Raw genomic sequence first — 27,271 nt, 5'->3', positions numbered from 1 at the left:
CGTGTCTTGCCCCCCCCCCCCCCCCCGTCCCGGGGAAAGCAAACTAGTAGTTGGGTTTCAAGTTTGAAGCCAGTAGCAACAACAGCCTTGCAAGCTGCAATGCCATTCACAAGTGCATTGCAGTGATTGGCTGTATGTAAGGTCCCTCTTCCCCCTCCCTCCTGGAAAGCAGTGCAAAGGGTGGGAAAGAGAAGTGCGGCTTTTTAAAGTTTAATCCCCCCCCACACCCGGATCTTGTATTTAGCAATGCCGAATAAAAGTCTAATAGTTTTCAGCTTTTCTTTGGCATTCTATACTCAACAGCCAAATCAGATCAGAAATTCTGATTCGGCTTGCATTTTTCAGTGTTTTTTTCCAGCTCCACTTTACCGAATGCACACCCCTATCTCAGCCTCACCTAATTCACAGGGTTGTTGTAAGGATCAAATGGAGGAGAGGGGGGAAGCTTGCCATAGCGAAGTGGCTTTGTGTTCCCATAAGGGAGAGTGGCCGGGTATAAATAAGGTAACTATATGCGCCAAAGTACTTGTGCCCAGGCAGGGCCTTGGTGGCCCTAATAATGGTAGAAAGGCAGGGTATGAATCTTGTAAATAAAGAAATAAAATACATAAATATGACTCTGATCTTTATGTGGGCTATTCCGGGGGATAGACTTAACGTGTACAGAACTCTTATTTGTTAGGGTGGGGCTTACCAGACTTTTTGAGCCTGTTAGCCCCTTTGGAACTCTGACACAGCGTGATGAGTACAGTTGCAAAACTGTACTTATGGAGCCGCGCACACACAGTCCCCAAGTGCAGGGGACAAGAGAAGCAATTATATATATATATACAGGGCTATTTTGGGGCAGGAAAGCACAGGAACGGAGTTCCGGCTGGCTCCCAAGTTGGCCATGCCCAGCAGGAAGTCATTAGCATAATAGGCCATACCCAATAGCAGCAACTCATTAGGATTGGCTACAATTAGGGGTGTGTGGCCTAACATGCAAAAAGCCCTGGGTTTTGACAACAAACAAGGTAAAGAGAATGAGAAGCAAAAGGTGGGTGTGGCTGGATGACCACACTTCTGATAACATGGGGGTGTGGCCTAATATGCGAATGAGCTGTGCTGTCAGGGGGTGGCCTAATATGCTAATGAGTTCCTGCTGGGCTTTTTCTACAAAAAGAGTCGTGTGTGTGTATACACACACGCACACTGGGGACGACCTGTGAGGGAGAGAGAGCACAGAACCAATACTGTGGTGGCAGCTACAGCTGAAGCAACATTATTTTAATCTGCCCAGCCAATCAGGTCCTCAGTGGCCAATCAGAAGCCCTGCTCTGTAGGCGTCCCACCTGGCCCCGCCCACTTTCTAAAAATACTTGATTGACACCAGGAAAGGTATCGGTGGGTGCCATGGTGCCCATAGGCACCGTCTCGGGGACACCCCTGTATTAGAAAGTGGTTGTGTTAATTAGGCATAGCACTTCAAATAAAAGTGACCTAAATCAAAATAAAAGTTCTAAACATAAAATGGAAGGAGCATAGAGGGAACAGGCAAAGGTAAGTGATCAGTAGATATTGCTGTCATAGCTGATAAATGGTGAATGTTTTTCGAAGGAGGCCCCATCGGTTTTTGGTTCATTCAGAATGGCGTTTTGATTCAGAAGTCTGGTAGAGGCTTCTGCAGCCTGCTTTGGGGTTTTTTGTCAGAGACCTGGACTGCCTTGCTGGGAAAAGAACACGCTGATCTTGCGATGGGGAGATGAGACAGCTGTGCTAGAGAGTCAACTCCTGGTACTGTCTCACAATTAACATTCCATCCAATTAAACACCCTGTGGGAAACCCAGTGTGGGCTGGCTGCAGACAGACCCATCTCCTTCTCACATGGTCAGAAGAACTATTAGGTCATCTGGTCAGCAATTGGCTCATTCATTTGTCTATAGGTAATTGCTAAGGGCCCTGATTGATGCAAAGGTCTAGCGACACTCGGGACCCTTTGCAAGAAAGGAATTGTCTTGAAACCTGTTCTTTAGTTTGGATGGTGCCTACCTGTTACCAAGACAGGTTGGCATGCTCTGGCTTATTTTGGCCATCTTGGACTTGCGCTTGCTGAAGCCAAACAGTGCTGGCTTTGCTGACTCCGGAGAGAGTTGCTTGGGAACCCACAAACTGTGAGTGGGCAACACTTTGTAATTTGTGAACCAATGTCTTACAGTGTTTAGTTAGCCTCTGAATTCTTAGTTTTATTATTTTCTCCTCACAGTAACTGTTCTTATTTAAAGTATTACTTGAACCTAAATAAAAAAATATATTTTAAATATTAACTCTGGTCATTTGCCTTCACAGCTTGCAATTTGACTCTAGTGCCTAGACTGACAGACCACCTACCACAATACTTTTGTGGAATTCCTCCTGTGAGTCTACCTTGCAGGGAGGACTTCCCAGTCAAGCCCGGGAAAGTCAGAAGTTTATCCTTTGACTTCTGGCTGGAGGGATAAATCAAAGGATTGGTAGCAGCCTAAGAACATAAGAGACGCCAATGTTGGATCAGGCCAAAGGCCCATCCAGTCCAACACTCTGTGTCACACAGTGGCCAGAAATACCAGTGCCATCAGGAGGTCCACCAGTGGGGCCAGTACACTAGAAGCCCCTCCCACTGTTGTCCCCCCCAAGCACCAAGAAGACAGAGCATCCCTTGCCCCAGAGCCCCTATCTATACCTTGTGGCTAATAGCCACTGATGGACCTCTGCTTCATATGCTTATCTAATTCCCTCTTGAAGCCGTCCATGCTTGTAGCCGCCACCACTTCCTGTGGCAGTGAATTCCAGGTGTGAATCACTCTTTGGGTGAAGAAGTACTCCCTTTTATCCGTTCTAACCCGACCGCTCAGCAATTTCATGGAGTGCCCACGAGTTCTTGTCTTGTGAGAAAGGGAGAAAAGTACCTCTTTCTCTACCTGCTCTATCCCATGCATAATCTTATAAACCTCGATCATGTCACCCCTCAGTCGTCGTTTCTCCAAGCTAAAGAGCCCTAAGCGCCTTAACCTTTCCTCATAGGGAAAGTGTTCCAACCCTTTTATCATTCGGGTTGCCCTTTTCTGCACTTTTTCCAAAGCTATGCCAGACTGAGCTGCGTGCAGGTGCACACCAGTATTTTGTAATTTGTGTTTCCTGCCCTCTTGACAAAAGGCATTTAGCCCGGGCTGGGTTGGATGACCTTTTGATAGGAGGGGAAATGGGAGGGGGGAGCAGGTTTGAGAAGTACTGTACAATCCAAAACTTCTTTGAAATGTTTGGTTCTGTTTACAGGTCACTGGATTTCTTGAAATTCGTTTTCAAGCTGTTCCCTGTAAGTATGTGCAAAATAGTTGTCACATTTTTAAAAAATTGCTTTAGGAAGTTTGGTTTGTTAAAACATACTTGTCCAGTGAGACAAAAGAAGGGCTGGAGATCTGAGTCTTTTTATCCCAGTTAGAAGAAGAAGAAGAAGAGATTGGATTTCTACCCCGCCCTTCACTACCCAAAGGTGTCTCAGAGCAGCTTACAAACTCCTTTCCCTTCCCCTCCCCACAACAGACACCCTGTGAGGTAGGTGGGGCTGAGAGAGCTCTTGACAGAAACTGCTCTTTTTTCAAGAACAGCTCTTATCAGAACTACGGCTTGCACAAGGCCATCCAGCCAGGTGCAAGTGGAGGAGTGGGGAATCAAACCCTGTCCTCCCAGAGTAGAGTCCGCACACTTAACCACGACACCAAACTGGTTAGAAGGGACTTCGAGACCAACAAGAGTCTCAGAGTACCCGCTTTTGAGAGTCAAAGCTTCCTTCGCAAGACACAGTAGGAATGGGGATCCTAGGCTGCGGGCACACGGGCAGGAAAATGCAGGGGGGAAGCGTGGCTGTTTGCCCCGGGGCTAAAAACCGCGCGGTTGCACGAGCAGACCTACCGTGGAGGTCCTGTTGAGGTCCCGTTGAGGTCCTGTGGTAGGGGGGAGGTGCCGATCACTCCACAGTCCTGCGGCGCGGCAAAGAAGCGGGGCGCGAGGCAAAAGGGGTTGGGTGTTTTTTTTTTTAAACTCAAATGTGCGCATGATCCCTTGGGTGCTTGTGCGCATCCATGGAGACTTTGAAAAAAACAAACCTTTTTGCGAGGGGACATGGGCGGGCGCCGGAACTACCACCGAAAACGCGATCAGACGCCCGCCCTTGCCCCGCGGTTTCAGGAAACTAATACCTCGGAGTACTAGTTTTTTACCGCGCATCTTCCGCGGGAAGCCTCAGGTTCACCACGGGAGCTCGACGCTTCCCAGATGTGGCGGTGAGATCGCGCCCGGAAAATCCGCCTATCTTCCGTCCCTCTAGCGTGCCTAATGCTCCGTGTGACCACAGCCCGAGGCCTTTTATCCTAGTCAGAAGGTGGGAGGGGAGCTGTAAAGTATGCTTGTAAAGGATGCTGAAGTTTCATGCACGTGGTAATCAGCTTGATTAGAGCAGAGGGGAAAGGCTTGGGGGCAGAGAATTAGTATCTATAGGGAGAAAACAATCCCGTGTTCCTATTCAGCCCTGGGTGGTGTTAGAGAATGAACTTGATATTTTGCTTTATGGACTATATTTATTGCTAAACACACAATGGACTGTGCACACACACACACATAGGCTCAGAAGACTGTACACTATAAGTCACCTGTTGTGATACTACACATAGAAGGTGCCTGTACAAGCCTTACACGTGAATAAGGTTTCAGTTACACAGTTACCAGCCTGGTGAAGGAGCACACACCTCCATTATTGTGAGCAGTGAGAAACAACAGCTTGAGCAGAGACAGCCCCCATTGCTGAATCATTTGTGGTCACGTAGGACACATCACTGCTTTGTTCCTGCATTGGTATTTCCTGCCAAATGGACATTTGGTTCACAATGAGAATGGCCCGCTTTATCAATACTACAATGGAGCATCCTGACGCGGAGGTTTTCACACCTGCCCAGATGCCCTCCTTTGAGTAAGGTTTTAGATTACAATATTGGCCACTCCTTATAGGTAACCTCCCACTCCTATAGGCAACCAATAGGATTGTTTTTGGGACAGACTGACAGGTAGGTGGGTCTGGAGGTTGGCACAGCCACAACCCATCTCTTGAACCCCCTTTAAAAGGAAAGGACCATTCACCTGGCCCTTCCTAGCTAGCATCCCCCGCAACAACCCCTGTCTGCTTTTTACTCCTCTTGAGTCCCACTTGCTATCCCCAAACCCTTGCCTCGGCTTTGATCTCTTGATCTGCAGTCAAGAGACCCACACGTTCTGGCTGGTTCTGGTCGTGTGTGAACTCCCTTTAGTTTCCATTTCTTCCCATCCATTCTTCATTGGAACAACCGAACTGCAAGACAGATAAGTATTGCCTACCATCACCCCCACCTGCTAATGCAACTGTGCTTATTTTAATACTGTAATTCTAAGGAACTTGATTGAATGTGTGAGTGCATCAGTATTGTTTGTATGAGATTTATTCTTTAAGTAAAAGACATTTATTTTAACAACAACAGCCTCATTATCCTTCTCTGGTAACCCTTGTGGGAACAGGACCTTGGTATAGTTGGCAAGGACCCATTTATAAATTGCCAGTTGCTGTAAATAAAGCAATTCGGCTAACAGTGGTCCATTGTTCATAACAATCTCACCATCAACCTGACCATGAACCAATCCACACAAGAAATGCAGTTTCTAGACACTGCCTTACAAGTGCATTTAAAAAAGCATAAAAGCCACCTTAGACTGGAAACCTACTGATCACCAAACATGTCTACATGTGTCCAGTCACCGCCCTGAACACACCAAGCGATCCACTGTCTCTAGCCAAGCTCTAGGCTACAGCCGCATCTGTTCTGATTCCTCAGACATTCTCACCTGCAAGACCTACAACAGACATTTTTGGAATTAAAATACCCACCTGGCGTAGGGAGGAAACAGATTGGCAAAGCCAGAACGATACCAAGGGATAACCTCCTACAAGATAGGTCCAGACAAAACAACGGTGGGGCGTCACTGGTGGCCACATACACTTCTCAGCTCAAACCAGTTCAGTGCATCATTAATGACCTGCAACCTATGCTGGACGGTAATACTCCTCTCTCACAGGCATTGGGAGGCAAACCTATTTTGCCCACCGACAGCCTCCTAACCTTAAAAAAACTTCTTACCCACAGCAATATCTTTCTAAACACGGACTCTGGGACCAGGGCCTGCAACAAACCAGGATAACCTGCAACAAACCAGGATAACAAACCAGCCCCACTGGTGGACCTCCTGATGGCACCTGGTACTTTTGGCCACTGTGTGACAGAGTGTTGGACTAGATGGGCCTTTGGCCTGATCCAACATTGGCGTCTCTTATGTTCTTATGTTTTAACTGCTCTGTTCCCATATTCGCTCTGGCAACGTCTGCCATACCTTCTCAGCATCATTCACAGATGTCAGCAATGCCCTTCTACCCTCTACATCAGACAAACAGACGGATCCCTATGCAAAAGAATAAGTGGACATAGATCCAGCATTAAAAATCGCAATGCTCAAAAACCAATAGGTGAACATTTTAATCTTCCAGGTCATTTTGTTGCTGGCCTTTGGAGCATTTGTCCAAAGATGTAACTATTTAAATCTTTAATCTGTATGAAAACTTACGATAGACTTTCTAGAGCTTGACATAGCGGGCAGTTCTACTGCACAAGCCCTATTGGAAGGAACGGAAGCAATGCAAGAGCACAGCAAAGTTGGGGTGTGTGTGTTATTTTAAAAGAGTGCCACAAGAACCCCAATCATTTCAGCAGAGCTTACTCAGGATTGGGCCCTGAGCAGAGGTCATTTCGGGGGGGATCGCGGGGGATCGCAGTTCCCCCGGGTGAGGTACGGGGGCGGGGCACATGACGAAGCCCCACCCCCTGCTTCCGGCCGCCCCGCTTCTGGCCCTCATTCATCCAGGAGGAGGCAGGAGAAGAGGGAGGGTAAGTTGCTTTCTCCCTGCCTCTCCCCACCCCTGCCTGCCTGGGGCCAGGGAGGGCCTTCGCGGGGCTTCCTTGCACTCCCGCCGGCCTTGCAGGTCCACCGCCGGGCCCCTCATGGGACTTGGTAGTGGAGCTGCAAGGCCGGCGGTGGTGGCCGGGACCATTGGGGGCAGGGTGTGTGGCCTTATGACACACTTCCGGTGATGGCAGGGGGTGTGGCATATGCTAATGAGTTATGCTAATGAGTTCCCCTAGCTCTTTTTCTACGAAACGACCCCCGGCCCTGAGATGATAGTACATTAAGTGAATGTACTGAACAGGTGTGATGTAGCCATTGTTAACCATTTCCAGTCCTCATAGCCATCTAAACATGGGGTATCCCTTCAATATGATCTAATGAAGTTTTTGTGTATAAAATTGCATTCTCCATTCATGGAATATGCAACATCATTGCTCTCTTTATTTCAGTCTAAACTATTTTCTTTTAAAAAATCTGCATATGATTTTTAGGAGTGACGGAGGTATGTTGTCTCTTTTTTTCCAGGACAGAGACTTCTGCATCATCTCAGTGCCTCACATGGTACCAGAATTTTATCTGATCCAGAACTTTGTTCGGGTTATTCCCTTTAGTGGTTGTACTCTGGACCAGGAGCTTTACGTGTTTCATCGTTCCGGATTGCTCAAGTTAGTGGCATACTTTGCTATAATACTAGTTCTCAAAGAATCGTAGTTTTATCTTTGCAGCTTCTGTGCAAGTCCCACATTGGGGCTCTGCAGGCTTGCGCTTGGCACAGTCGCCAGTTTACAGGTAAGTTCAACCTTGTTATCTTTTTTGTTCTGTTTTAGTTTGTAATTAATTAAGCAGTCAACTTTAATCGCATTAAATGCAGGCAAGAAGCTGCAAATAAGATGTAGCTCTATCCAGCGAGCCACTTCATGCATGTCCGTTTGCTTGAACCAGTACAGAGGGAAGGGACTGTGGCTCAGTGGTAGAGCATCTGCTTAAGAACATAAGAACATAAGAGATGCCAATGTTGGATCAGGCCAAAGGCCCATCCAGTCCAATACTCTGTCACACAGTGGCCAGAAATACCAGGTGCCATCAGGAGGTCCACCAGTGGGGCCAGGAGGACACTAGAAGCTCTCCCACTGTTGACCCCCCCCCAAGCACCAAAAAGACAGAGCATCATTTGCCCCAGAGCCCCAGAGCCCCTATCTATACCTTGTGGACCTCTGCTCCAGATGCTTATCTAATTCCCTTTTGAAGCCGTCCATGCTTGTAGCTGCCACCACCTCCTGTGGCAGTGAATTCTATGTGTTAATCACTCTTAGGGTGAAGAAGTACTTCCTTTTATCTGTTCTAACCCGACCACTCAGCAATTTCATGGAGTGCCCACGAGTTCTTATATTGTGAGAAAGGGAGAAAAGTACCTCTTTCCCTACCTGCTCTATCTCATGCATTATCTTATAAACCTCGATCATGTCACCCCTCAGTCGTCGTTTCTCCAAGCTAAAGAGCCCTAAGCGCTTTAACCTTTTCTCATAGGGAAAGTGTTCCAACCCTTTTATCATTCGAGTTGCCCTTTTTTGCACTTTTTCCAAAGCTATAATATCCTTTTTTAATGTGTGGTGACCAGAAATGCACACAGTATTCCAAATGAGGTCGCACCATTGATTTATATAGGGGCATTATGATATTGGCTGATCTGTTTTCAATACCCTTCCTAATAATCCCCAGCATAGCATTGGCCTTTTTTATTGCAGTCACACACTGTCTCGACATTTTCAGTGAGTTATCTACTACAACTCCAAGATCTCTCTCTTGATCAGTCTCTGCCAGTTCAGACCCCATCACCGTGTATTTATATTTAGGATTTTTGGCTCCAATGTGCATCACCTTGCACTTGGCCACATTGAACTCCATTTGCCATGTTGACGCCCACTTGCCCATCCTTGACAGATCCCTTTGGAGTGCCTCACAATCTTCACTGGTTTTCACCACCCTGAACAACTTCGTATCATCCGCAAATTTAGCCACTTCACTGCTTACTCCCAACTCCAATATGTCATACAAAAGGCTCAGTCCCTGGCATCTCCAGTTAAAAGAAGGATAACATAGTAGATGCTGTGAAAGACCTCTCTCCCTAAGGCCCTGGAGAGCTGGTGCATTGCCGGTATCTCCTGTGGGAGAAGATCTCACCTATCCTGGATCACCTGCCAACTAACAAGAGGGAACCAACACTTGTATTTAAGGGAGAAGCACTTTTCTTACCAAGCAGCAAATAAATATGACTCACACCACAGAGGAGTGCAGCTCTCAAATGACAGCTGCAGCAGTAGCCCTTTGTAACCGTGCTTGGAAATATGTTGTCGAAGGCTTTCACGGCTGGAGTTCATCAGTTGTTGTAGATTTTCCGGGCTGTATGGCCATGGTCTTGGCATTGTACTCCCTGATGTTTCACCAACAGCTATGACTGGCATCCTCAGAGGTATAACACAGAAAGATGGAGGATTCTCTGTGTCAAGGTGAGAAGAAAAATGGTAGGCAGGTAGTTTATATCTACTCAGGAAGGTGGGGTAGGGCTGAGTCATTCTCTTGTAGGAGTTTCCCAGGCTGTGACATGCTAATGGAGGAGCTTTCCTGAGGAGGTTCTTTTGCATATGGATTGATTAGAATTTCAACAGCCAATCCATATGCAAAAGATTGGGAGCAGAGGAATCCTTGAAGTTTAGCTCCTGGGCAGCTGTCACAGTGGAAGGTGGCACTTGTGGAGGATCTTTCATAGACAATGGCAGTGCCACATCATCTAACCCCGGTTAGCACTGCACAGAAGAAGGCCGTGGTAAATGTATGTTGGTTACTGGAGCATACAACAGAATATCAGGAGATATTCTTCTTGTGTATAATTGCAGCAAAGCTTTTGACTGGTTGGATCATGAAAAGCTATGGTTAGTTTGAAAAAAAATGGGTGTGCCACAACCAGTGTTCCCTCCAAGTTGAGTTAGTGTGAGCTAGCTCACAGTTCTTTAGCCTCCGGCTCACAGATTTTTGTCTTAGCTCAGGAAGGGATGGCTCCAGAGCAAAGTGATTTATGCAGTAGCCAAATTGCTTGCTCACAACTTTAATGCCAAAGGCTCACAAAGTAGACTTTCTGCTCACAAGACTCCACAGCTTAGAGGAAGCATTGGCCACAACATCTGATTGTTTTGATGTGGAACCTATACTCTGGGCAAGAAGCTACTGTTAAGAGCCCATTTGTGTGACTATACAGATCGTTACTCAAAGAACATCAGTCACAAGTAAGCAAACTGCCCTTTTTCCATGTGGTGCTCCTGTCCTGTACTACTTCAGCCAGGGGCTGAATCATGTACCTTCCAAGCATACCCTGGGTCTGGGATACTACAGCTGATTTCAAAGGGAAGAAAAAGAAGCTGAAGGCATCTGCAGCAGATAGGCAGACGTACCCTGTAGCAGGACTCACTAGGCCAAATGAAGGCCTCGATCCACATTTTGTAGCCTGCATGATGCATGAGGGCTTTTTTTGTAGAAAAAGCCCAGCAGGAACGTATTAGCATAATAGGCCATACCCAACAGCAGGAACTCATTAGCATATTAGGCCACATCCTGACAGCACAGCTCATTCGCATATTAGGCCACACCCCCATGTTACCAGAAGTGTGGTCATCCAGCCACACCCACCTTTTGCTTCTCATTCTCTTTACCTTGTTTGTTGTCAAAACCCAGGGCTTTTTGCATGTTAGGCCACACACCCCTAATTGTAGCCAATCCTAATGAGTTGGCTGCTGTTGGGTGTGGCCTATTATGCTAATGAGTCCCTGCTGGGCGGGGCCAACTCAGGAGCCAGCCGGAACTCCGTTCCTGTGCGTTCCTGCCCAAAAATAGCCCTGGCAACCCCCTTGCTTTTCAGGGCCAAGTAGGCAGCAAAATCAGCACATTTATCTAGTCACTGGTGAGCTGCCTTATGTGGGTTGAATAGTCTTGCCACGAAGGAATTTTGAATTTGAGGCTTTGGATGGTAATAGCCGAGTTCTTCATCAGCATCACTTGTCTTCCACATCCTTCACTTGCCCCACAGATAAAATCCCAGGTTAATGGGTCTCAGGGTGCTGTTTCCTATTTCTCTTCTCCCCCAGAAACAGGATTCTTCAGAGAGAAGCTGTATAGAAAATGTCCCTTTACACGAAAGCACAAAGGTGAATGCATTACAGGCAAGAATTGGATTGGGTGCAGATAGCCAGACCAGTTGTTTCTCTCCCAAGACTCTCGCATTAAAATATAATTTTGTAGAACATGAGCTGGAAACTGAAGAGTGGTGAGATAATTTTGAGTAACATAAAAGCCGGTGTCAAGCCGCTAATAATCCTTTCCCAGCGAGGAAAAACATGAAAAGCAAGCCTCAATTCACTGCTCTGCACTGTGAGGTTTCAAAAGACAGGGGAATGGAAAGTGAACTGCACAGAATGGATGAAAAGCAGGCTCACTGGAAGCAAATGCTGCGGCGGGGGGGGGGGGCATGAGAAGACGCGGAAGTGCAGAGTCAGAAAGATAATGGCCAAAGACCCAAAAATGAATGGCTGATTAGCAGAGGTTGTGAATTGGAAACGTCTTTTACACAAAAGCCAGGGGATGGCAAATGCTGGTTAACAAGGAAGGATGGAAAATAATAGAGGGCAAGGTATAGGCTGGAATACTTACCGGATACTTTTCTTCCATTTTGATTGTATATTAATAATAGTGCCTTGGCTTCTGGGCCAGTCACATGAATTGGACTTCTAGAATGAGTTAATTCCTCAGTGGTAGCAAAGTGAACACCCGCAGGCCAAAAATAGTTCTCCCCTTGTGTATCATTCCCCTATTGGGTCCAATGTTCCCTCTAAGCTGTGGAGTCTTGTGAGCAAACATTCTACTTTGTTAGCTACTGGCATTAAAGTTGTGAGCGAGCAATTTGGCTGCTGCATAAATTAGTTTGCTCTGGAGCCCTCCCTTCCTGAGCTAAGACAAAAATGTGTGAGCCGGAGGCTAAAAAACTCTGAGCTAGCTCACACTCACTCAGCTTAGAAGGAACACTGATTGGGTCTCGTTTTGTTAAAAGTAGATTCCTATTTTGCAGATATTGTTTTACGCACTTCAAAACTGGGCCTTACAGCTAAGCTTGCCTATGCTTTGTGTGGTGCCCTGGGAGGCAGAAGCAGACACTGTAGTTTTGAAACCAGAGGAAAACATCTCAAGGTGCTTTGAGACTTATTTTGTTTTACGAAAATTACCCAGTTTATTTTTAGCCCGCTGCTCTTTTTCAAGTTTATTTTCCTTTGTCAACTCTTTTTGCAGAGAACAGGTTCTTTGCAAGCAAAGAATGAGATCCTGTTTTCTGCAAGAAGAGCTGCAAAAGGGACATGTCCTTGAAATAGACAGGAAGCAATAGACCGTGGGGTAGTTAGAAAAAATAAAACTATGTGTACTGGAGTTAGTTTTTTTTTTAATACAGTACTTTTAAATGCTTTTTTCTTCATCCGTTTTTGTCAGCTATGCTGGCAACTGAGCATCTGGTAACTCACAACTCTCAGGAACGTTTTGCATGCTCACGTTTGAATTATTTTTTTCCTCTCTGCATGGTGTTCCATGTTACATAATAAAGAAGTCTGTTGAACAGAATTCTTTAGTTAAGGAAGGCTTTCTGGTGCAAACAAAGCTCCAGTGGATGAGCAGGGCCATGGTGTGACTCAGCAGTAGAGCATCTATTTTGCATGGAGAAGGTGCCAAGTACAACCTCAGACAACTCCATTGAAGGCATTGGGTGATGCGAAGGCCCTCCGCTGGAGACCCTGGAAAGCCGCTGCCAGTCAGAGTAGACAGTGTTGCTGATCTTGATAGACAGACCAATAGTGTATAAGACAGTTTCGTTTATGCTTGTTGCATATCCTAACGCCAGATTTGCAGGGCTTTGTTTAATCCTGGGCACTAAATCTTATGACTGAACACAATTTCTGTTTTCATCCAACTGTGCTAGGCTTGCCAAGTCCCCCCGGGGGACGGGGAAACCCCCGCCCCAGAGGCCCGTTCCCCGCCGGCGGTAGATCGGGCCCCGGGGGGAACCCCACCCCCAAAGTACACGACGTGCACGTCACCCGGAAGTGACGTGACCATGCCAGGCACGCTGGGGGCGGGGCCATGGTCATCTGAGGGAAAACTCTATGGTTTTCCCTCAGATGGCCGTGGCCCCGCCCCCAGCATGCCTGGCGTGGTCACGTCACTTCCTAGTGATGTGGATGCGGCATGCGCATGCGAAGCGTGTGCACGCGCTCTCCAGGAGCAAACCGGGAGTCCCCCGCTCCAGATGAAGGTACGACTTGGCAACCCTAAACTGTGCTTCACTGTTCAGCCTTAGGAACATAAGAAAACCCCTGCTAGATCAAATCAGTGGTCCATCTAGCCTACTATCCTGTTTCACACAGTGGCCAACCAGTTGTGCTGGAAGGGCCACCTGTCTGTTCAGGTGGGGACATTCAAAGACTGTTTGAGAGGGTGTCTCCACACAGTACTCAAATAAGTGGATAAATATTTTAACGTTGTAGAGGATGCTGTATCTAATGGTGAGTCTGCTGGGGAGTCAAGTGGCATGATTAGCTGTATTTGACCCCAGTGAAGTAGCAAAGGTTAATCCGGAACTGGTTTGCAAGGTTTGGGTGACAATGAGGGTGGTACAGTTGGGGATGACATCATGATGGGTGATGACTGCCTGTCCCATACAGGATTGACACCGGACTTTAAAGAGTTGCCATTGACTACGGACATATCCCCTCCGCCCCCCCCCCCAAAAGACACTATAGCATTGGCAGCTAAAATGACTAATGGGATGTAACACCTTCCCTATGAAGAAACGTTAAATAGGTTAGGGCTCTTTCGCTTGGAGAAATAAGGAATGACATGATCATTTGCTCCCTCTAAGCTGCAGAGTCTTGTGAGCAAAAATTCTGCTTTGTGAGCTCCTGGCATTAAAGAGTGAGCGATTTGGCCACTGTGTAAATCAGTTTGCTCTGGAGCCCTCCTTCCTGAGCTAAGACAGAAATGTGTGAGCCGGAGGCTAAAAAACTGTGAGCTAGCTCACACTAACTCAGCTTAGAGGGAACACTGGACATGATAGAGGTTTACAAAATTATGCATAGGATAGCGAAGGTAGAGAAAGAAGTACTTTTCTCCCTTTCTCACAGTACAAGAACTCATGGGCACTCAATGGAATTAATGAGCAGTCGGCTTACAACAGATAAAAGGAAGTCCTTCTTCACCCAAAGAGTAATTAGCACATGGAATTAATTGCCACAGGAAGTGGTGGCAGCTACAAACATAAACGGCTTCAAGAGAGGATTGGCTAAACATGGCGCTGAGGTCCATCCATTGCTATTAGCCACAAGGTATAGATGGAACACTCTGTCTGAGGCATAGTGAATTCGGTATTCTTGATGCTTGGGGGACAACAGTGGAAAGGTTTCTGGAGTTCTGGCCCCACTGGTGGACCTTCTGATGGCACCTGGGTTTTGGCCACTGTGTGACACAGAATATAGGATTGGATGGGCCATTGGCCTGATCCAGCATGGCTTCTCTTATGTTCTTATGACAACCAACCCTGAAAATTGTAGTTCTAGGAGAGAAGTTAGAAATCACAAACAATTCTCTGAACGCTTTTCGGGCTACAATTCCCAGGCTTCTTTGGGGGAAGCCGTTTGTGTTGTTGGCATAAAACTGATGTAAGTTTATGGCATAGGTATGCCCTGAACTATCAGATATTTCTTTGGACCTGTCTTGGACAAGTGTCCAGTTTTTTTTTACAAGCCAGCAGCTTTTGTTTGCTAAAGGATACCTAAAAATAGCAATAAAGAGCTTTCAGAATGAAACAGCGCTGTGATACAGGAATGCTGTGCCAAGACTGTACAACTTCATGGGAGGTAGCCAGGATTAGCTGCCATGAATGCAACATGCGAACATGCCTGTATATTTAAACCCGGAGTCTGAGACTGTTAGGAGATTGTGTTCATTGTGCACACAAGATATACATTTATTTCCTCTGACAGGTCTTTTCTTGTAAGAGCAGCAAAATCTAGTGACACCCATGCTGTTGAAGAGCTGATCGAAACCCTGGAGTTGAACAGGAGTATATTGGATGATTTAAATAACTACCTATTAGCCCGGAGAGATCCAGTAAGTTCATTACCTTGCTTCTGTTGAATTTCGTACTTTGGATTTGAGATGATAAGCAGGGGGTTCCTTTGTGTACAGAATTGACTTTCCAAAATCCAGACCTCAAAATTTGTTGCTGTGTTCTTTCAGTGTTATGTGGGTGGCCTGTGGGAACAGCAGTTAGTGGGGATCCTATCATATTTTAAATGTCACCTGTAGGCTTACATGTTAAGGCTCAAAAAATGATGGTCACAGTCACAGAACAGACCGCAAAAAGAAGAAAGAAACTGTGAGGTAACTGCGCTAGATAATATTTCAATAATAATCACAAAATTGTACAAAAATGTGTGCAGAAAATTATATAAATATACAAGACAATAAGTGATGTGTTGGCGATGGTCTCCGGAATGCTCTATCGTTTCAATACTGTTCTTCTTCCGAGAATGAATGAAAACAGCGACTCTTGGTCTGTCTTTTCAACTAGTGGGTATCAAAAATCCATAATATTCACCGATGTATCATGACTTAATTGCAAGAGTTTCTCTGACAGAATGTTCCTAGGGCAAGGTGCTTGTATAATGCCTTAAGAGTCGCTGTTTTCATTCATTCTCGGAAGAAGAACAGTATTGAAACGATAGAGCATTCCGGAGACCATCGTCAACACATCATTTATTGTCTTGTATATTTATATAATTTTCTGCACACATTTTTGTACAATTTTGTGATTATTATTGAAATATTATCTAGCGCAGTTACCTCAAAGTTTCTTTCTTCTTTTTGCGGCTTACATGTTAAGAACATATAAGAACATAAGAGACGCCAATGTTGGATCAGGCCAAAGGCCCATCTAGTCCAACACTCTGTCTCACAGTGGCCAAAAATACCAGGTGCCATCAGGAGGTCCACCAGTGGGGCCAGGACATTAGAAGCCCTCCCACTGTTGCCCCCCCCCCCAGTACCAAGAAGACAGAGCATCACTTGCCCCAGAGTCCCTATCTATACCTTGTGGCTAAGAGCCACTGATGGACCTCTGCTCCATATGCTTATTTAATTCCCTTTTGAAGCCGTCCATGCTTGTAGCCGCCACCACTTCCTGTGGCGGTGAATTCCATGTGTTCATCACTCTTTGGGTGAAGAAGTACTTCCTTTTATCCGTTCTATTTCATGGAGTGCCCACTAGTTCTTGTATTGTGAGAAAGGGAGAAAAGTACCTCTTTCTCTACCTGCTCTTTCCCATGCATAATCTTATAAACCTCGATCATGTCTCCCCTCAGTCGTCTTTTCTCCAAGCTAAACAGCCCTAAGCGCTTTAACCTTTCCTCATAGGGAAAGTGTTCCAACCCTTTTATCATTCGAGTTGCCCTTTTCTGCACTTCATGTTCTTCATTGTTTTGATGTCTTGTGCTTCCAATGCCAATAAAGGGGTTTTTGTGTGCGTGTGTGTTTTGCAGTGTGATCCTAAACAGAAGTACACCACTGAAGTTAGCTCTTAGAAGGGCGTGACTCTGCTTAGGATTGGGCTGGTAGTGTTGGCTACTAGGGGAGTTAGACTCTTCTCTATGCCAGCAGACAGATTGAGTGGGTGATAGCCTGTGTTTATTTGTTTTTAATCGTTTAAGAATGTTTATCCCCCCCCCCTTCTTGAAAAGAGACATGGCCATTGAAATAATATAGTATTAAAACCATAAACACAACCACAGATGCTAACGTCTGGCTGCCAGAATCCAGTGCAGTAATAATGAGGCCTCAAAATCAACAAAACCATTAGCAGAAGAAAATGGACGACCCAACAATTGCAACAGAAGAGCTTCCAGAAGAGGGAGCTCCTGGCATGAGCACTTGATACTTCTGGCAAAGAATCTCTAGCCCAAGATGATCTTACGCCACAATAATTTAGTTTACCTTGAAGGTGCTGCTGGTCTTTGGGCTTGTTTGTATACGTTTGCTGGAGGTGACTTACACAGGCCCCCTTTAAAGCATGTTATATGAATTGATGTCTGAGAGGGAAAGATGGGACGTGGGGTGAAATAGTCACAGATGGCTGTGCTTTCTTTTCCAGGATGGAACGCCAGTTCAGGCATTTGTAGCAGAAGCTTTGAATCAGATAGTTGGGATATCGATCATCAGGAATGAAATGGTATATATTCATATTTGTTATTCTTCTTTCCCTTTTTAAACCAGAGGGTGCCAAACTAAAATCACATTGTATTATAAATCCTCCCAGTTTGGTCATTCATGGCCTTGGCCACACGGGCAGGAAAATGCGGGGGGGAGGCGTGGCTGTTTGCCCCGGAGCAAACTAACGCGTGACTGCGCGATCAGGCGTCGGGTTGAGGTCCCGTCGAGCTCCCATGGTTAGGGGGGAGGTGCCGATCACACGACGCGGCAAAGAAGCGGCGCGGCGCGGCAAACGGGGTTGTGTTTTTTTTAAAAAACTGAAGTGTGCGCATGCTTCATTGGGTGCTTGTGCGCATCCGTGGAGACTTGGAAAAAAACCCCCCTTTTTGCAAGGGGACATGGGCGGGCGCCGGAACTACCACCGGAAACACCCGCCCTTGCCCCGCGGTTTCCGGAAACTAGTACCTCCGAGGTACTAGTCTTTTACCCCGCATCTTTGGCAGGAAGCCTCAGGTGTGCCACGGGAGCTCTACGCTTCCCAGATGTGGCAGTGAGATCGTGCCAGGAAAATCCGCCTATCTTCCGTCTCTCTAGTGTGCCTAATGCTCTGTGTGACCGGGGCCCATATCTCCCCGCAGCAAGAGTAGTGGGGAAAGGAATGCAAGAACCACTAGTTTCCTCCTAACACAGTTGGGGAGGGTGTGTGTGATCAGAATAACGTATGAGCAGTCCTCAGAGGAGTTTAAAAAATACCGCCTCTGAGTATCTTTATGTGATGAGTTAATGGAATAAAAACCGTATCTTTATAAAAGCATTTGGTTTATTTGTCGTAAATGTCTTGTCCACGGTTCTCTAAGAACATAGACCCAAAACAGTTTATAAATACAACCGGGAATTCAGTTCAGTTTTGAGATTAATGAATTAACTGCTTCCCTTTACTGTTGCACAACAGGTAGTAAGATTCTATCCCTGGAAAGGGCAAGCAAGTTCCACGTAGTAAACTGAAAAACACGTTGCCAGGAATTCCTTGACAGCGTTTTCATTTTTAACAATAAGAGAAACCCATCCGGTTTTGTGTCTGGAATGATGCGGATGCAGGTTGCATTAATTATTTTATTTTATTTTATTTATTTATTCAATTTATACCCCTCCCCTCCCCGCCGGAGCAGGCTCTCAGGGTGGCTCACAGAAGGATAAAACATAACTAAACAATTATAACATACATAAGTAAAAGGTAAAGGTCTCCCTTGCTCGAAAGCCAGTCGATTCCGACTCTAGGGTTGCGGTTTCAAAGCCGAAGAGCCAGCGCTGTCCGAAGACGTTTCCGTGGTCATGTGGCCGGCATGACTAAACACCGAGGCGCCTGGAACGCTGTTCCCTTCCCACCGAAGCGGTACCTATTTATCTACTTGCAATTTCTTGCTTTCAAACTGCTAGGTTGGCAGCAGCTGGAACCAGAGACGGGAGCTCACTCCGTCATGCGGCACACCCGGGTCTCGAACTGCTGAACTACCGACCTTCCACAGCCTGCAGCTCAGCGTCTTAACCCCTTGAGCCACCGCAGCTCCTATAACATACATAAAACCATCTAAAATAGGTGCAGAATAGGTACAAGTGCAGCTCCTCCTCCTGAACACGAGAAAGAATTTTGTTCCGCTTGTGAACTTTTGCTGGCTTGGATCCTCCAAACAAGTTCCAGGCACACTAGAGAGCCTCTGCTGCGAAGCACAGTTCTTCTTCTGCCAAAATCTCCATTTTCACAAGGGCCCATTCGAAACCATTGATCTGGCACAAAGGGGAGTTTTAGCAGAAGGGAAAGTGTGCTGTGTGCTGGGGCCAGGGACGGTTCCAGGTTCTGGAGAGCCCTGGCCAGAGTGTGGCCAGGAGCCCCTTGCCTCCTCTGCCTATCCCCAGCCCCCTGCACTGCACTGGCATCTCCCTTCCTGCCCACCACCTGCCCAATTAATTCCAGAGTCTGGGGTTCCTATGGGTATGAATCTATAGTTAATTGTAACTAAATACGTAGACCTTCCAGATGTACTGGGTTTGATCTAAGGAGGTTCTCCCACCACCAACATAATGGCACTTGTCTTAGTAGGACACCAGTTTTGACAGTAGAGGAGGGGTGGTGGTTTTTGTTAGTTCTGTCTGTGAAAGTCCTCTGAACTTCCACAGTCAAATGTCCTGGGGGCTCAATGGGCTACAACAGGAGAGGAGGGAAAGTCCCGTTCTGTGACCTTTGCTCTACTCACTTTGCTTTGGGTTCAGCCTACTTTAAATAGAGTATTGCTAAAGAACCTGCTGATATGCAGTGTTCCCTCTAATTTCCTCCCCCAGTGAGTGGAGCAGTTCACACCCTGAGCAGCATATAACTGCTATAATCTTAAAATTACCAATGGGCAGTGCAAGACCTTGTGTGACTCCAGATTTCTGCTGAGCGGGGCTTCCTGTGTTAATGAGCGACCGCTCACATGCACAGCGTAGAGGGAACACCGCGTGATTTGGCTTTATTTGAACGGTTCCCGATGTGGTCTTGCTTTAGTCCTGAGTGAAATTCTCCCGCACGAATGTGGTTGGCCCAGGTATGTGACACCCAGTAGACTGTCTCTTTAACGATGCTCTTGCATCCTTGAAAATAAAAGGGGTACACAATTGGTAGTGTAGCTATTTAAACATAGCAGTGCAGTCCCTATGAATTCCTTTACCAAACAGCCATGTTTTTCAGGACATTGAATATATTCGCTCACACTACAACATTGAAGACTTTGTTTACTTCAACCATCACCGGCGGGAAGACCATGGCCATTTATACCATTTTGCTTTAAATCCGATCTTTCATCACTATGCAAAACATTTCATGAAGGAGATACTTCGGCTGTCTTACAAAAGTTGTCTCTACTACCCCATCTATCCCCAGACTGGAGAAGGCAAGGTAACATATAAATTAAAGCAGTATAACTGTTTCTATATAAACTGACCTTTCATATCTGTAGGACTTTCTGAGTTCAAAGTGCTGCACAATTGCTGGTATTCTTCGAGCAATAGGAAGATTGAACCTCAAGGAACAGGACTTTGCTGCCTCTTCCTTGTTCCAGCTCGTCGTCTCCTTCCTGGGTGGTAAGGGGACCTGCACAGGGGTCATTTCGTAGAAAAAGAGGTGCAGGAGCTCATTAGCATAACTTATTTGCATATACCACACCCCCTGACATCACCAGACGTGTGTCAGAAGGCAACACCCACCGCTCAGGCGCCACTGGACTGTTTTGGATTTCTATCTATTGGGGGGGGGGACGTGCAGATCTGTCCTCACAGAGGAGGAAGAGCTTGTACCTGAATAAAACTTGGTCTTAAAGGTGCCACTGGACTGTTTTGGGCTGGGGGGCTGGGGGAAGCTCTGCAACTTACCTGGCTGCTTCTGAGGGCTGCTGGGAGCAGGGGGTGGGGCTTGTTGCATGTGCCCGCCCCCTGGGCTCTTTACTGCCGGAGCTCCGCTCCTGTGCGCTCCTGCAGGAAATGACCCCTGGACCTGCACATGCAGCATCAGGGCAAAGTGTGGGTTTGCAGTGAGAGGGAAAATCACCCCACTCCCTCCTCCAATGGAAGTGCCCTTCCGCCAGTGGATAACAGTGGTTGAGTCCAACCCATCATTTTGATGTGTCTTAATGAAAGGTATACCATAACTTTTATATTTGGATTTTGCTGTGGACCGACAGAGCAACCTTGTGTTTGTTGTCTTGCTGTAATCCCAGCCATCAGTTGGATCCAGTCAGCTTTTCCATTGATGAAAAAGAAAAAGGAGTTCCCTTTGAGTACCGGAAAGGTTCTGCTGGGGATCATAGGACCTTTATGGACAAAGGCGACGGGGGTGGGGGGAGGCTATGACTGAGTGAGCAAAAAAAAAAATCTGGCTGGATATGCTCTTGTAGATGGGAGGCTGAGGCTGAAAGGCTTGCTTTCTTAAGAACACCTCCTGATAAGGGCACGAGAACAGCCACGCTGAATCAGACCCAAGGCCCATTTAGTCCAGCATTCTGGTCATACAGTGGCTGATCAGTTGCTTCTTGGAAGCCCGCTAACTGGATGAGTGCCACAGCATCCTCCCACCGTACTCCCCAGCCACTGCTATAAAGATACAAACTGCCTCGGGTCCTGGAGGGAGTAGATCTCCATCATGGCTAGTAGTCCCTGCAACTAGTAGTGGCAGATAGCCCTGTCCTCCATGAATTTGTCCACTTCCCTTTTAAAGCCTTCCTGTTTGGTGACTATCCCCATGTCTTGCGATAGTGAGTTTAACTACACGCTGTGTGAGAAAGTACTTCCTTTCATCTGTCCTGAATCTCACACCCTGATTTCATAACAGTGTCAGACTCCTGCAACAATCAGAATGAACAACCCGCTTCTTCAGAAGGAAAGTTTATTGATACAGTATTGGCAGAACATCTCTACTTCAGTTTCTGTGTTAAGACTAATGCAAAAAGCGTGGGGTGAATGGATATACACGGTTCAAAGGAGTCACTGGGCGGCATTAGATGGGGGCCCGCCAGAATGTAACGGCCCCCCCCATTTTCAGAGATCGTGTTACAGCTAGGAACCGAGGTCAGGCACATAAAAGATACAGATAAGGGAGCATCACCAAGACAGCTAGGGAAAAGAAACCAAAACATTCCAAGCAACTTCCCCCCCAATACCAGCTCGCAAGATTTGAAACTGGGCTTCTTGATTGCTAGTCCAGTTTTGTAGCGACTAAGTTACATTCAGCTTTATTCCTTTTGTTTCTGTCCCTTGATGCATGCAGAGCTACTCTCTCCAGGTATACAGAATGCATTTCAGATAACTTCAGGGCAGTAAATGATGAAATGTGATTCAGGCAATATGGATGAGGACTTAAAATATGTAGATTGCTGAAAGAAAATACACAGGAATTCAGTCAGTCATGTGGAAAGAACACAGGGAACTCAATCAGTGACACCTTGACCTGTTTCCTGAGATCTTCATTAAGCACCAATCTCCACGTGGAACTCCATCAATCCATACTTCATAACAGAACAAGGAGAATAAATATTCTGCAGCCTCCCAGTGCTGATGGAGCTGAGTCACTTTGCAGAAGTTCGCCAAACATATTCTGTAGTGCTGAACAAAGTTGTATAAAGCCAGGTGAAAGCTGGAAAAGGCAAACTCTATGTGCCCCAGAAAACATGGATACCTTCCTCAAGGGACATTTTCAGGCATATAACTTTCTGTTACAATCAGGGGTCATTTCCTGCAGGAGCGCACAGGAGCGGAGCTCCGGCAGTAAAGAGCCCAGAGGGCGGGCACATGCAACAAGCCCCGCCCCCTGCTCCCAGCAGCCCTCACTCAGAGCAAAAAGCAGCCAGGGAAGTTGCAGAGATCCCGCCCCCCCAGATAGCAATCCAAAACAGTCCAGTGGCACCTTTAAGGCCAAGGTTTATTCAGGTACACGTTCTCTCTCCTCTGTGAGGGCAGATCTGCTCATCCCCCCCCCCGATATCTAACAATCCAAAAGAGTCCATTGGAGCCAGAGCGGTGGGTGGTCCCTTCTGACATACTTCCGGTGATGTCAGGGGGTGTGGCATATGCAAATAAGTTGTGCCAATGAGCTCCTGCACCTCTTTTTCTACGAAATGACCCCTGGTTACAATTTTAAGTCAGTTGTAAGAGTTATGTTAAGAGCCCATCTCAAAGGTTTTCTTTAAAGGATTTATATTGTTAAAATGTGTACCCATGACCGCAAAAACTACTGAATGGTGTAGGGTTAAAATTAAGCTCTGGATCCGTAGCAAGATCCAGTGGATCATATACATTGTTGGCCTGACAAAACAGCAGGATCTGTGAGTCGGAATCCTACACTTCAGTAAGTGAGACCCTGGGGGGAAATCCTCAATGCCTTCTCCAAGAAACCCCAGTCTGAACTGGGAGTCTGTGCACCTGGGAAGATCTGGCCATCGACCTCCTGGCATCTCAGCTAGTTAGATCCTCAGCCATAAAGACCTAAATAATCTTAGGGAAGCCACAATTTGCTTAGGGCTTTTCTGTGGGGGGATGTGGCTTCTGGCCCCATACGGCTTGATTTATCCCCTGATTTCCACATGCATTTTTAATGTCACTAGTTTTCACTTCTTGTTGTTTTTTCTCTCTGGGTTTCCCCCCCCCTGTTCTTTTGAAACCACTTGTGCCCTGAACTTTTCCTGGAAGCCGATTGTGAGTCACCTATTTCCTTGTGCATAAGATTTCTCTCTGTTTTCTTTGTCCCGCCCACTCCCACCACCCCAAGCCCACTTTTCAATCATTGGACTGTTGTCCTCATCCAATAATTGTCCTCATCCAACTACTCCCCTCCCCTCCTGCCCTGAATAGGAGTGGTTTATCTGTAAAATATCTGTATATCGATATACTCAGGGCTTTTTTTTTTTTTCCTGGAAAGAGAGATGCCAGAACTCTCAAGAGGGAAATGAAGTTTTCAATCTGTACACGAAGAACTCATGAACTGTAAAACATTTTAAAAAGAATTTTGTCAAAAAGGTTCCGGAACTCCATTCCAGCACGTTCCGCCAGAAGAAAAGCCCTGGATAGACGATTATGATGATAAATCAAGCAGGTTCTCTGAATTCCCACCTTTCATTTTTTTAAAAAGTCTCTGACTTCTCCCCTTTTTTCCTTACATCTTTGAGAGGGAAAGGGCTAGAGACTTAGTTTTTGGGTTTTTTTAAGGAATACTGGAAATTCAGAGAACCTGCCTGACCTGTCATTACAACGAAACCATGGAAAGAAAAATCCGTAACAGCCCCTCTGCTTGCCCAGAACACCATACAAAGACCTTTCAGTCCTGGCTATGGAGTCCTTTGGGCCGTGAAGATTTGCAGATCCTTTTTGAAGAACTCAGCCACATTTGAGCTGGTTGCTTTTTGTGAACTGAACTATTACCATAACGATGTTATAACTGACATGCAAATGGAACGAGGGGAAATTATGCAGGAAATAAGGAAGCACTGTTTCAAGGCTCACTTTAACAACACAGCGACAATGATGACAACATAAATAAGTGCCGTCAAGTTGCAGCTGATTTATGATGTTCCCTTGTGGGGTTTTCCCTTGTGGGCAGAGGTGGTTCATTGCCTTCTTCTGCAAATCAGCCCCGGTGGTCTCACATCCGTGGCTGACCCTGTGTGGCTTCCAGGCTCTGACAAGCTCGGGCTACTGAGGTTGCTAAGACTTTCTGTTCACAAGAAAGGGGGGGGAATTGGCTTCGTTTATGTCATGATATCTCCATTTTAGCAGCAGGTTGAATGTGGCACCGACTTTTGGAAACATTTCAGTGCCCTTTGTTTTGTATTCCTGCTCTCTCTTTTTAACCGTTCCTTCCCTACTGTGTTGTTTAGCTAAACGTGCGGCATGATAAAGGAGTCTTTAATGATACGTTAATGAAAATATGAGGATTTGCCCCCCCTTCATGTTTGTGCCAGTTCATTAACATTCATCATTTGGATGAAAGCAACAATCCATATGCTTTTTTCCTATATAAATGTTTAACCCCCCGTATGCCAAACAACTGGAGGCAAACAGCAAACGTGTAACGCTACTTAATGAGGTCGGGTGAGGATGATTCATGATCGCAGTGGAGGAGAACATCCTCCTGGGGAACTACTTGTGTGGCAAAATCCCATAAACCAAACCACTTGTTTATCTGTCATTCCCACTGAGATAGTAATGCAATTACTCTCATAATTATCTTCATTAGTGTCGGGAATTAGCCGCAATCCATTCCTCTGCTCTAAGCATGTTTATTTCTTTGCTGATATTTCTCTTGGATTTAATCAAGGGGATAAAGAATCCTTGTCTTCGCAGCGCAGGGCTGCAGACATCTGCGATGAACTTTTCTGACATTCTCCCTGCTAAAATATAGCTTGTTGTCTTTCAGTTCCAGAATCCCTGTGCCCATTCCCTGACATCTGCCCTTCATTACATGGTTCCCGTGCGACCAAGACGACAGATTGTCTATCCTCTGGAAAAACTTGGCATCAATGCTCCATCAAAGCAGGTCTCTAAGGATCAGGTGGGTAACAGAAGCAGCAGGAAGCAAAAGGCAAAGCTCCAGCTAAATGTAGGATTTGGCAGATGGGATGACATTACTGTCTTAATGTTGGTGGGCTGCTCCTTAATTACCTTGAACCTGATGCTCCTGCCCTTCCCGTGTCAGCCTAGGCTTTTTGTAAGCTCGCATTTCAAACCGAGGATTTGCAAGCAGGCAGCCTTTAAATTATTCAGAACGTATTTTAGAAAACGGGGATGTCGTTATCTTAAATTAGCAAAATCTACATTGCAGATATTTCATTGGAGAGTTTTTATCTAGCCGTTTTGAGCCTTCCCAGGACACAGCTCTGTCCTTGTGATTCACCCCCGTGCTTTCCTCCATCAACTGAAGGATATCCATAATAGGGGGGAAGAAAGTGGTCTCTAGACCTCTAGGGGGGGAGGGTGTTTATGTATTGGCAGGGGCGGGGGCATGGGCTGAGTGTGTGCAGTTGGTGTGTAGTCTGTTGCAGTACATTAATGCGGAAATCCTAAGAAGAGATAAGGGCAGGGCTTTTTTGGGGCAGGAACGCACAGGAGCAGAGTTCCGGCTGGCTCCCAAGTCGGCCACGCCCAGCAGGAACTCATTAGCATAATAGGCCACACCCAACAGCAGAAACGCATTAGAATTGGCTACATTAGGGGTGTGTGGCCTAACATGCAAAGGAGTCCCTGCTACAAAAAAAGGCCTTGGATTTTGACAACAAACAAGGTAAACAGAATAAGAAGCAAAAGGTGGGTGTGGCTAAATAACCACACTTCTGGTAACATTGGGGTGTGGCCTAATGTGCCAATGAGCTGTGCTGTCGGGTGTGTGGCCCAATATGCTAATGAGTTCCTGCTGTTGGGTGTGGCCTATTATGCTAATGAATTCCTGTATTATGCTAATGAGTTCCTGCTGGGCTTTTTCTACAAAAAGAGCCCTGAGAAGAGATAAGGGTGTAACTCTGCTTAGGATTGCAGTAGCACAGAAAATCCCCAACATGGTGCCCACCGCCACCTCTCCTGGCGCCCACCAAGTGTTTTTAGAAAGTGGGTGGAGTCAGGTGGGGGCTTTGTCCACCAAGGCTTCTGATTGGCCACTCGGGTTCTGATTGGCTGTCCAGATTTTTTAAAAATGTTGGTTTTGGCAATAGCTGCCACCACAGTACAAGGATCTTCACTTTTGCTACTGAAGGGTGAGCTGTGGCGGCCATTTTGTGGCTAGCTTGATCTCCTGCAGCAGCCATTTTGTGGCTGTGCTCACCATGCTGTGTCAGGATCCCAAAGGGGCCCTCAGGCTCAAAAAAGCTTGGGGACTCCCACCCTAGTAGATTCCTGAACATCAGGCTCTTCCTGGGCTTGCTGGGTAGGGATGCCACCGAAGCGGGTACCTATTTATCTACTTGCAATTCCTTGCTTTTGAGCTGTTAGGAGATCACTCTGTCATGCAGCCCTCGGGTCTCGAACTGCCAAGCTACAGACCTTCCAGTCTGCAGCTCAGCGTCTTGATGTCTAAGCCACCGCAGGCCCTATCTACACCATTAGATAATGCTAATCCCCATGTTTACTGTAGTCATATAGTGGTACACATATTTCCAAGGATGTGTTTGTTAGTTAAGCGTGAATAATTTTGGCAACAATTGTAATAAAATCCAATGTTTTCAACGTTATAAGCTTTACCTAGGTATTTAAATATGCTGGTGGGACTGCCTATTGTGACTGTAGCAGAGTGTTTCTGTCCAAATAGTACACTTCCTTTTGTTTACTACAGAATTTGTTTTCTATCTTCGACTTGTATTTTGTCCTGCCTCTCAGGTGGCAGAAAGTTAGATGCATGTGCTAGGAGGAGGAGGAGGAGGATGATGATGATGATGATGATGATGATGATGATGATGATGATGATGATGA

The 27,271-nt window shown here is 46.3% G+C and overlaps 1 protein-coding gene across 1 annotated transcript in view; it reads left to right on the top strand.

Annotated features, from left to right (window-relative positions):
• The window catches only part of CFAP61 (cilia and flagella associated protein 61), a 213,237-nt gene that overhangs the window by 45,279 nt on the left and 140,687 nt on the right, over positions 1-27,271 (top strand). The window contains exons 11-16 of the mRNA XM_015405997.1: positions 3,296-3,335; positions 7,526-7,665; positions 15,070-15,196; positions 17,235-17,312; positions 20,019-20,225; positions 25,230-25,364. Of these exons, the coding sequence (XP_015261483.1) occupies positions 3,296-3,335; positions 7,526-7,665; positions 15,070-15,196; positions 17,235-17,312; positions 20,019-20,225; positions 25,230-25,364 (727 nt within the window). The remainder of the gene's footprint in view (positions 1-3,295; positions 3,336-7,525; positions 7,666-15,069; positions 15,197-17,234; positions 17,313-20,018; positions 20,226-25,229; positions 25,365-27,271) is intronic.

The sequence above is a fragment of the Gekko japonicus genome, unplaced genomic scaffold (assembly GCF_001447785.1).
Source record: "Gekko japonicus isolate JY-2015 unplaced genomic scaffold, Gekko_japonicus_V1.1 scaffold388, whole genome shotgun sequence".
NCBI classification, from domain to species: Eukaryota; Metazoa; Chordata; class Lepidosauria; order Squamata; family Gekkonidae; genus Gekko; species Gekko japonicus.
Note: the sequence above shows the minus strand (reverse complement) of the source record. Positions and strands in the feature narration are given on the sequence as shown.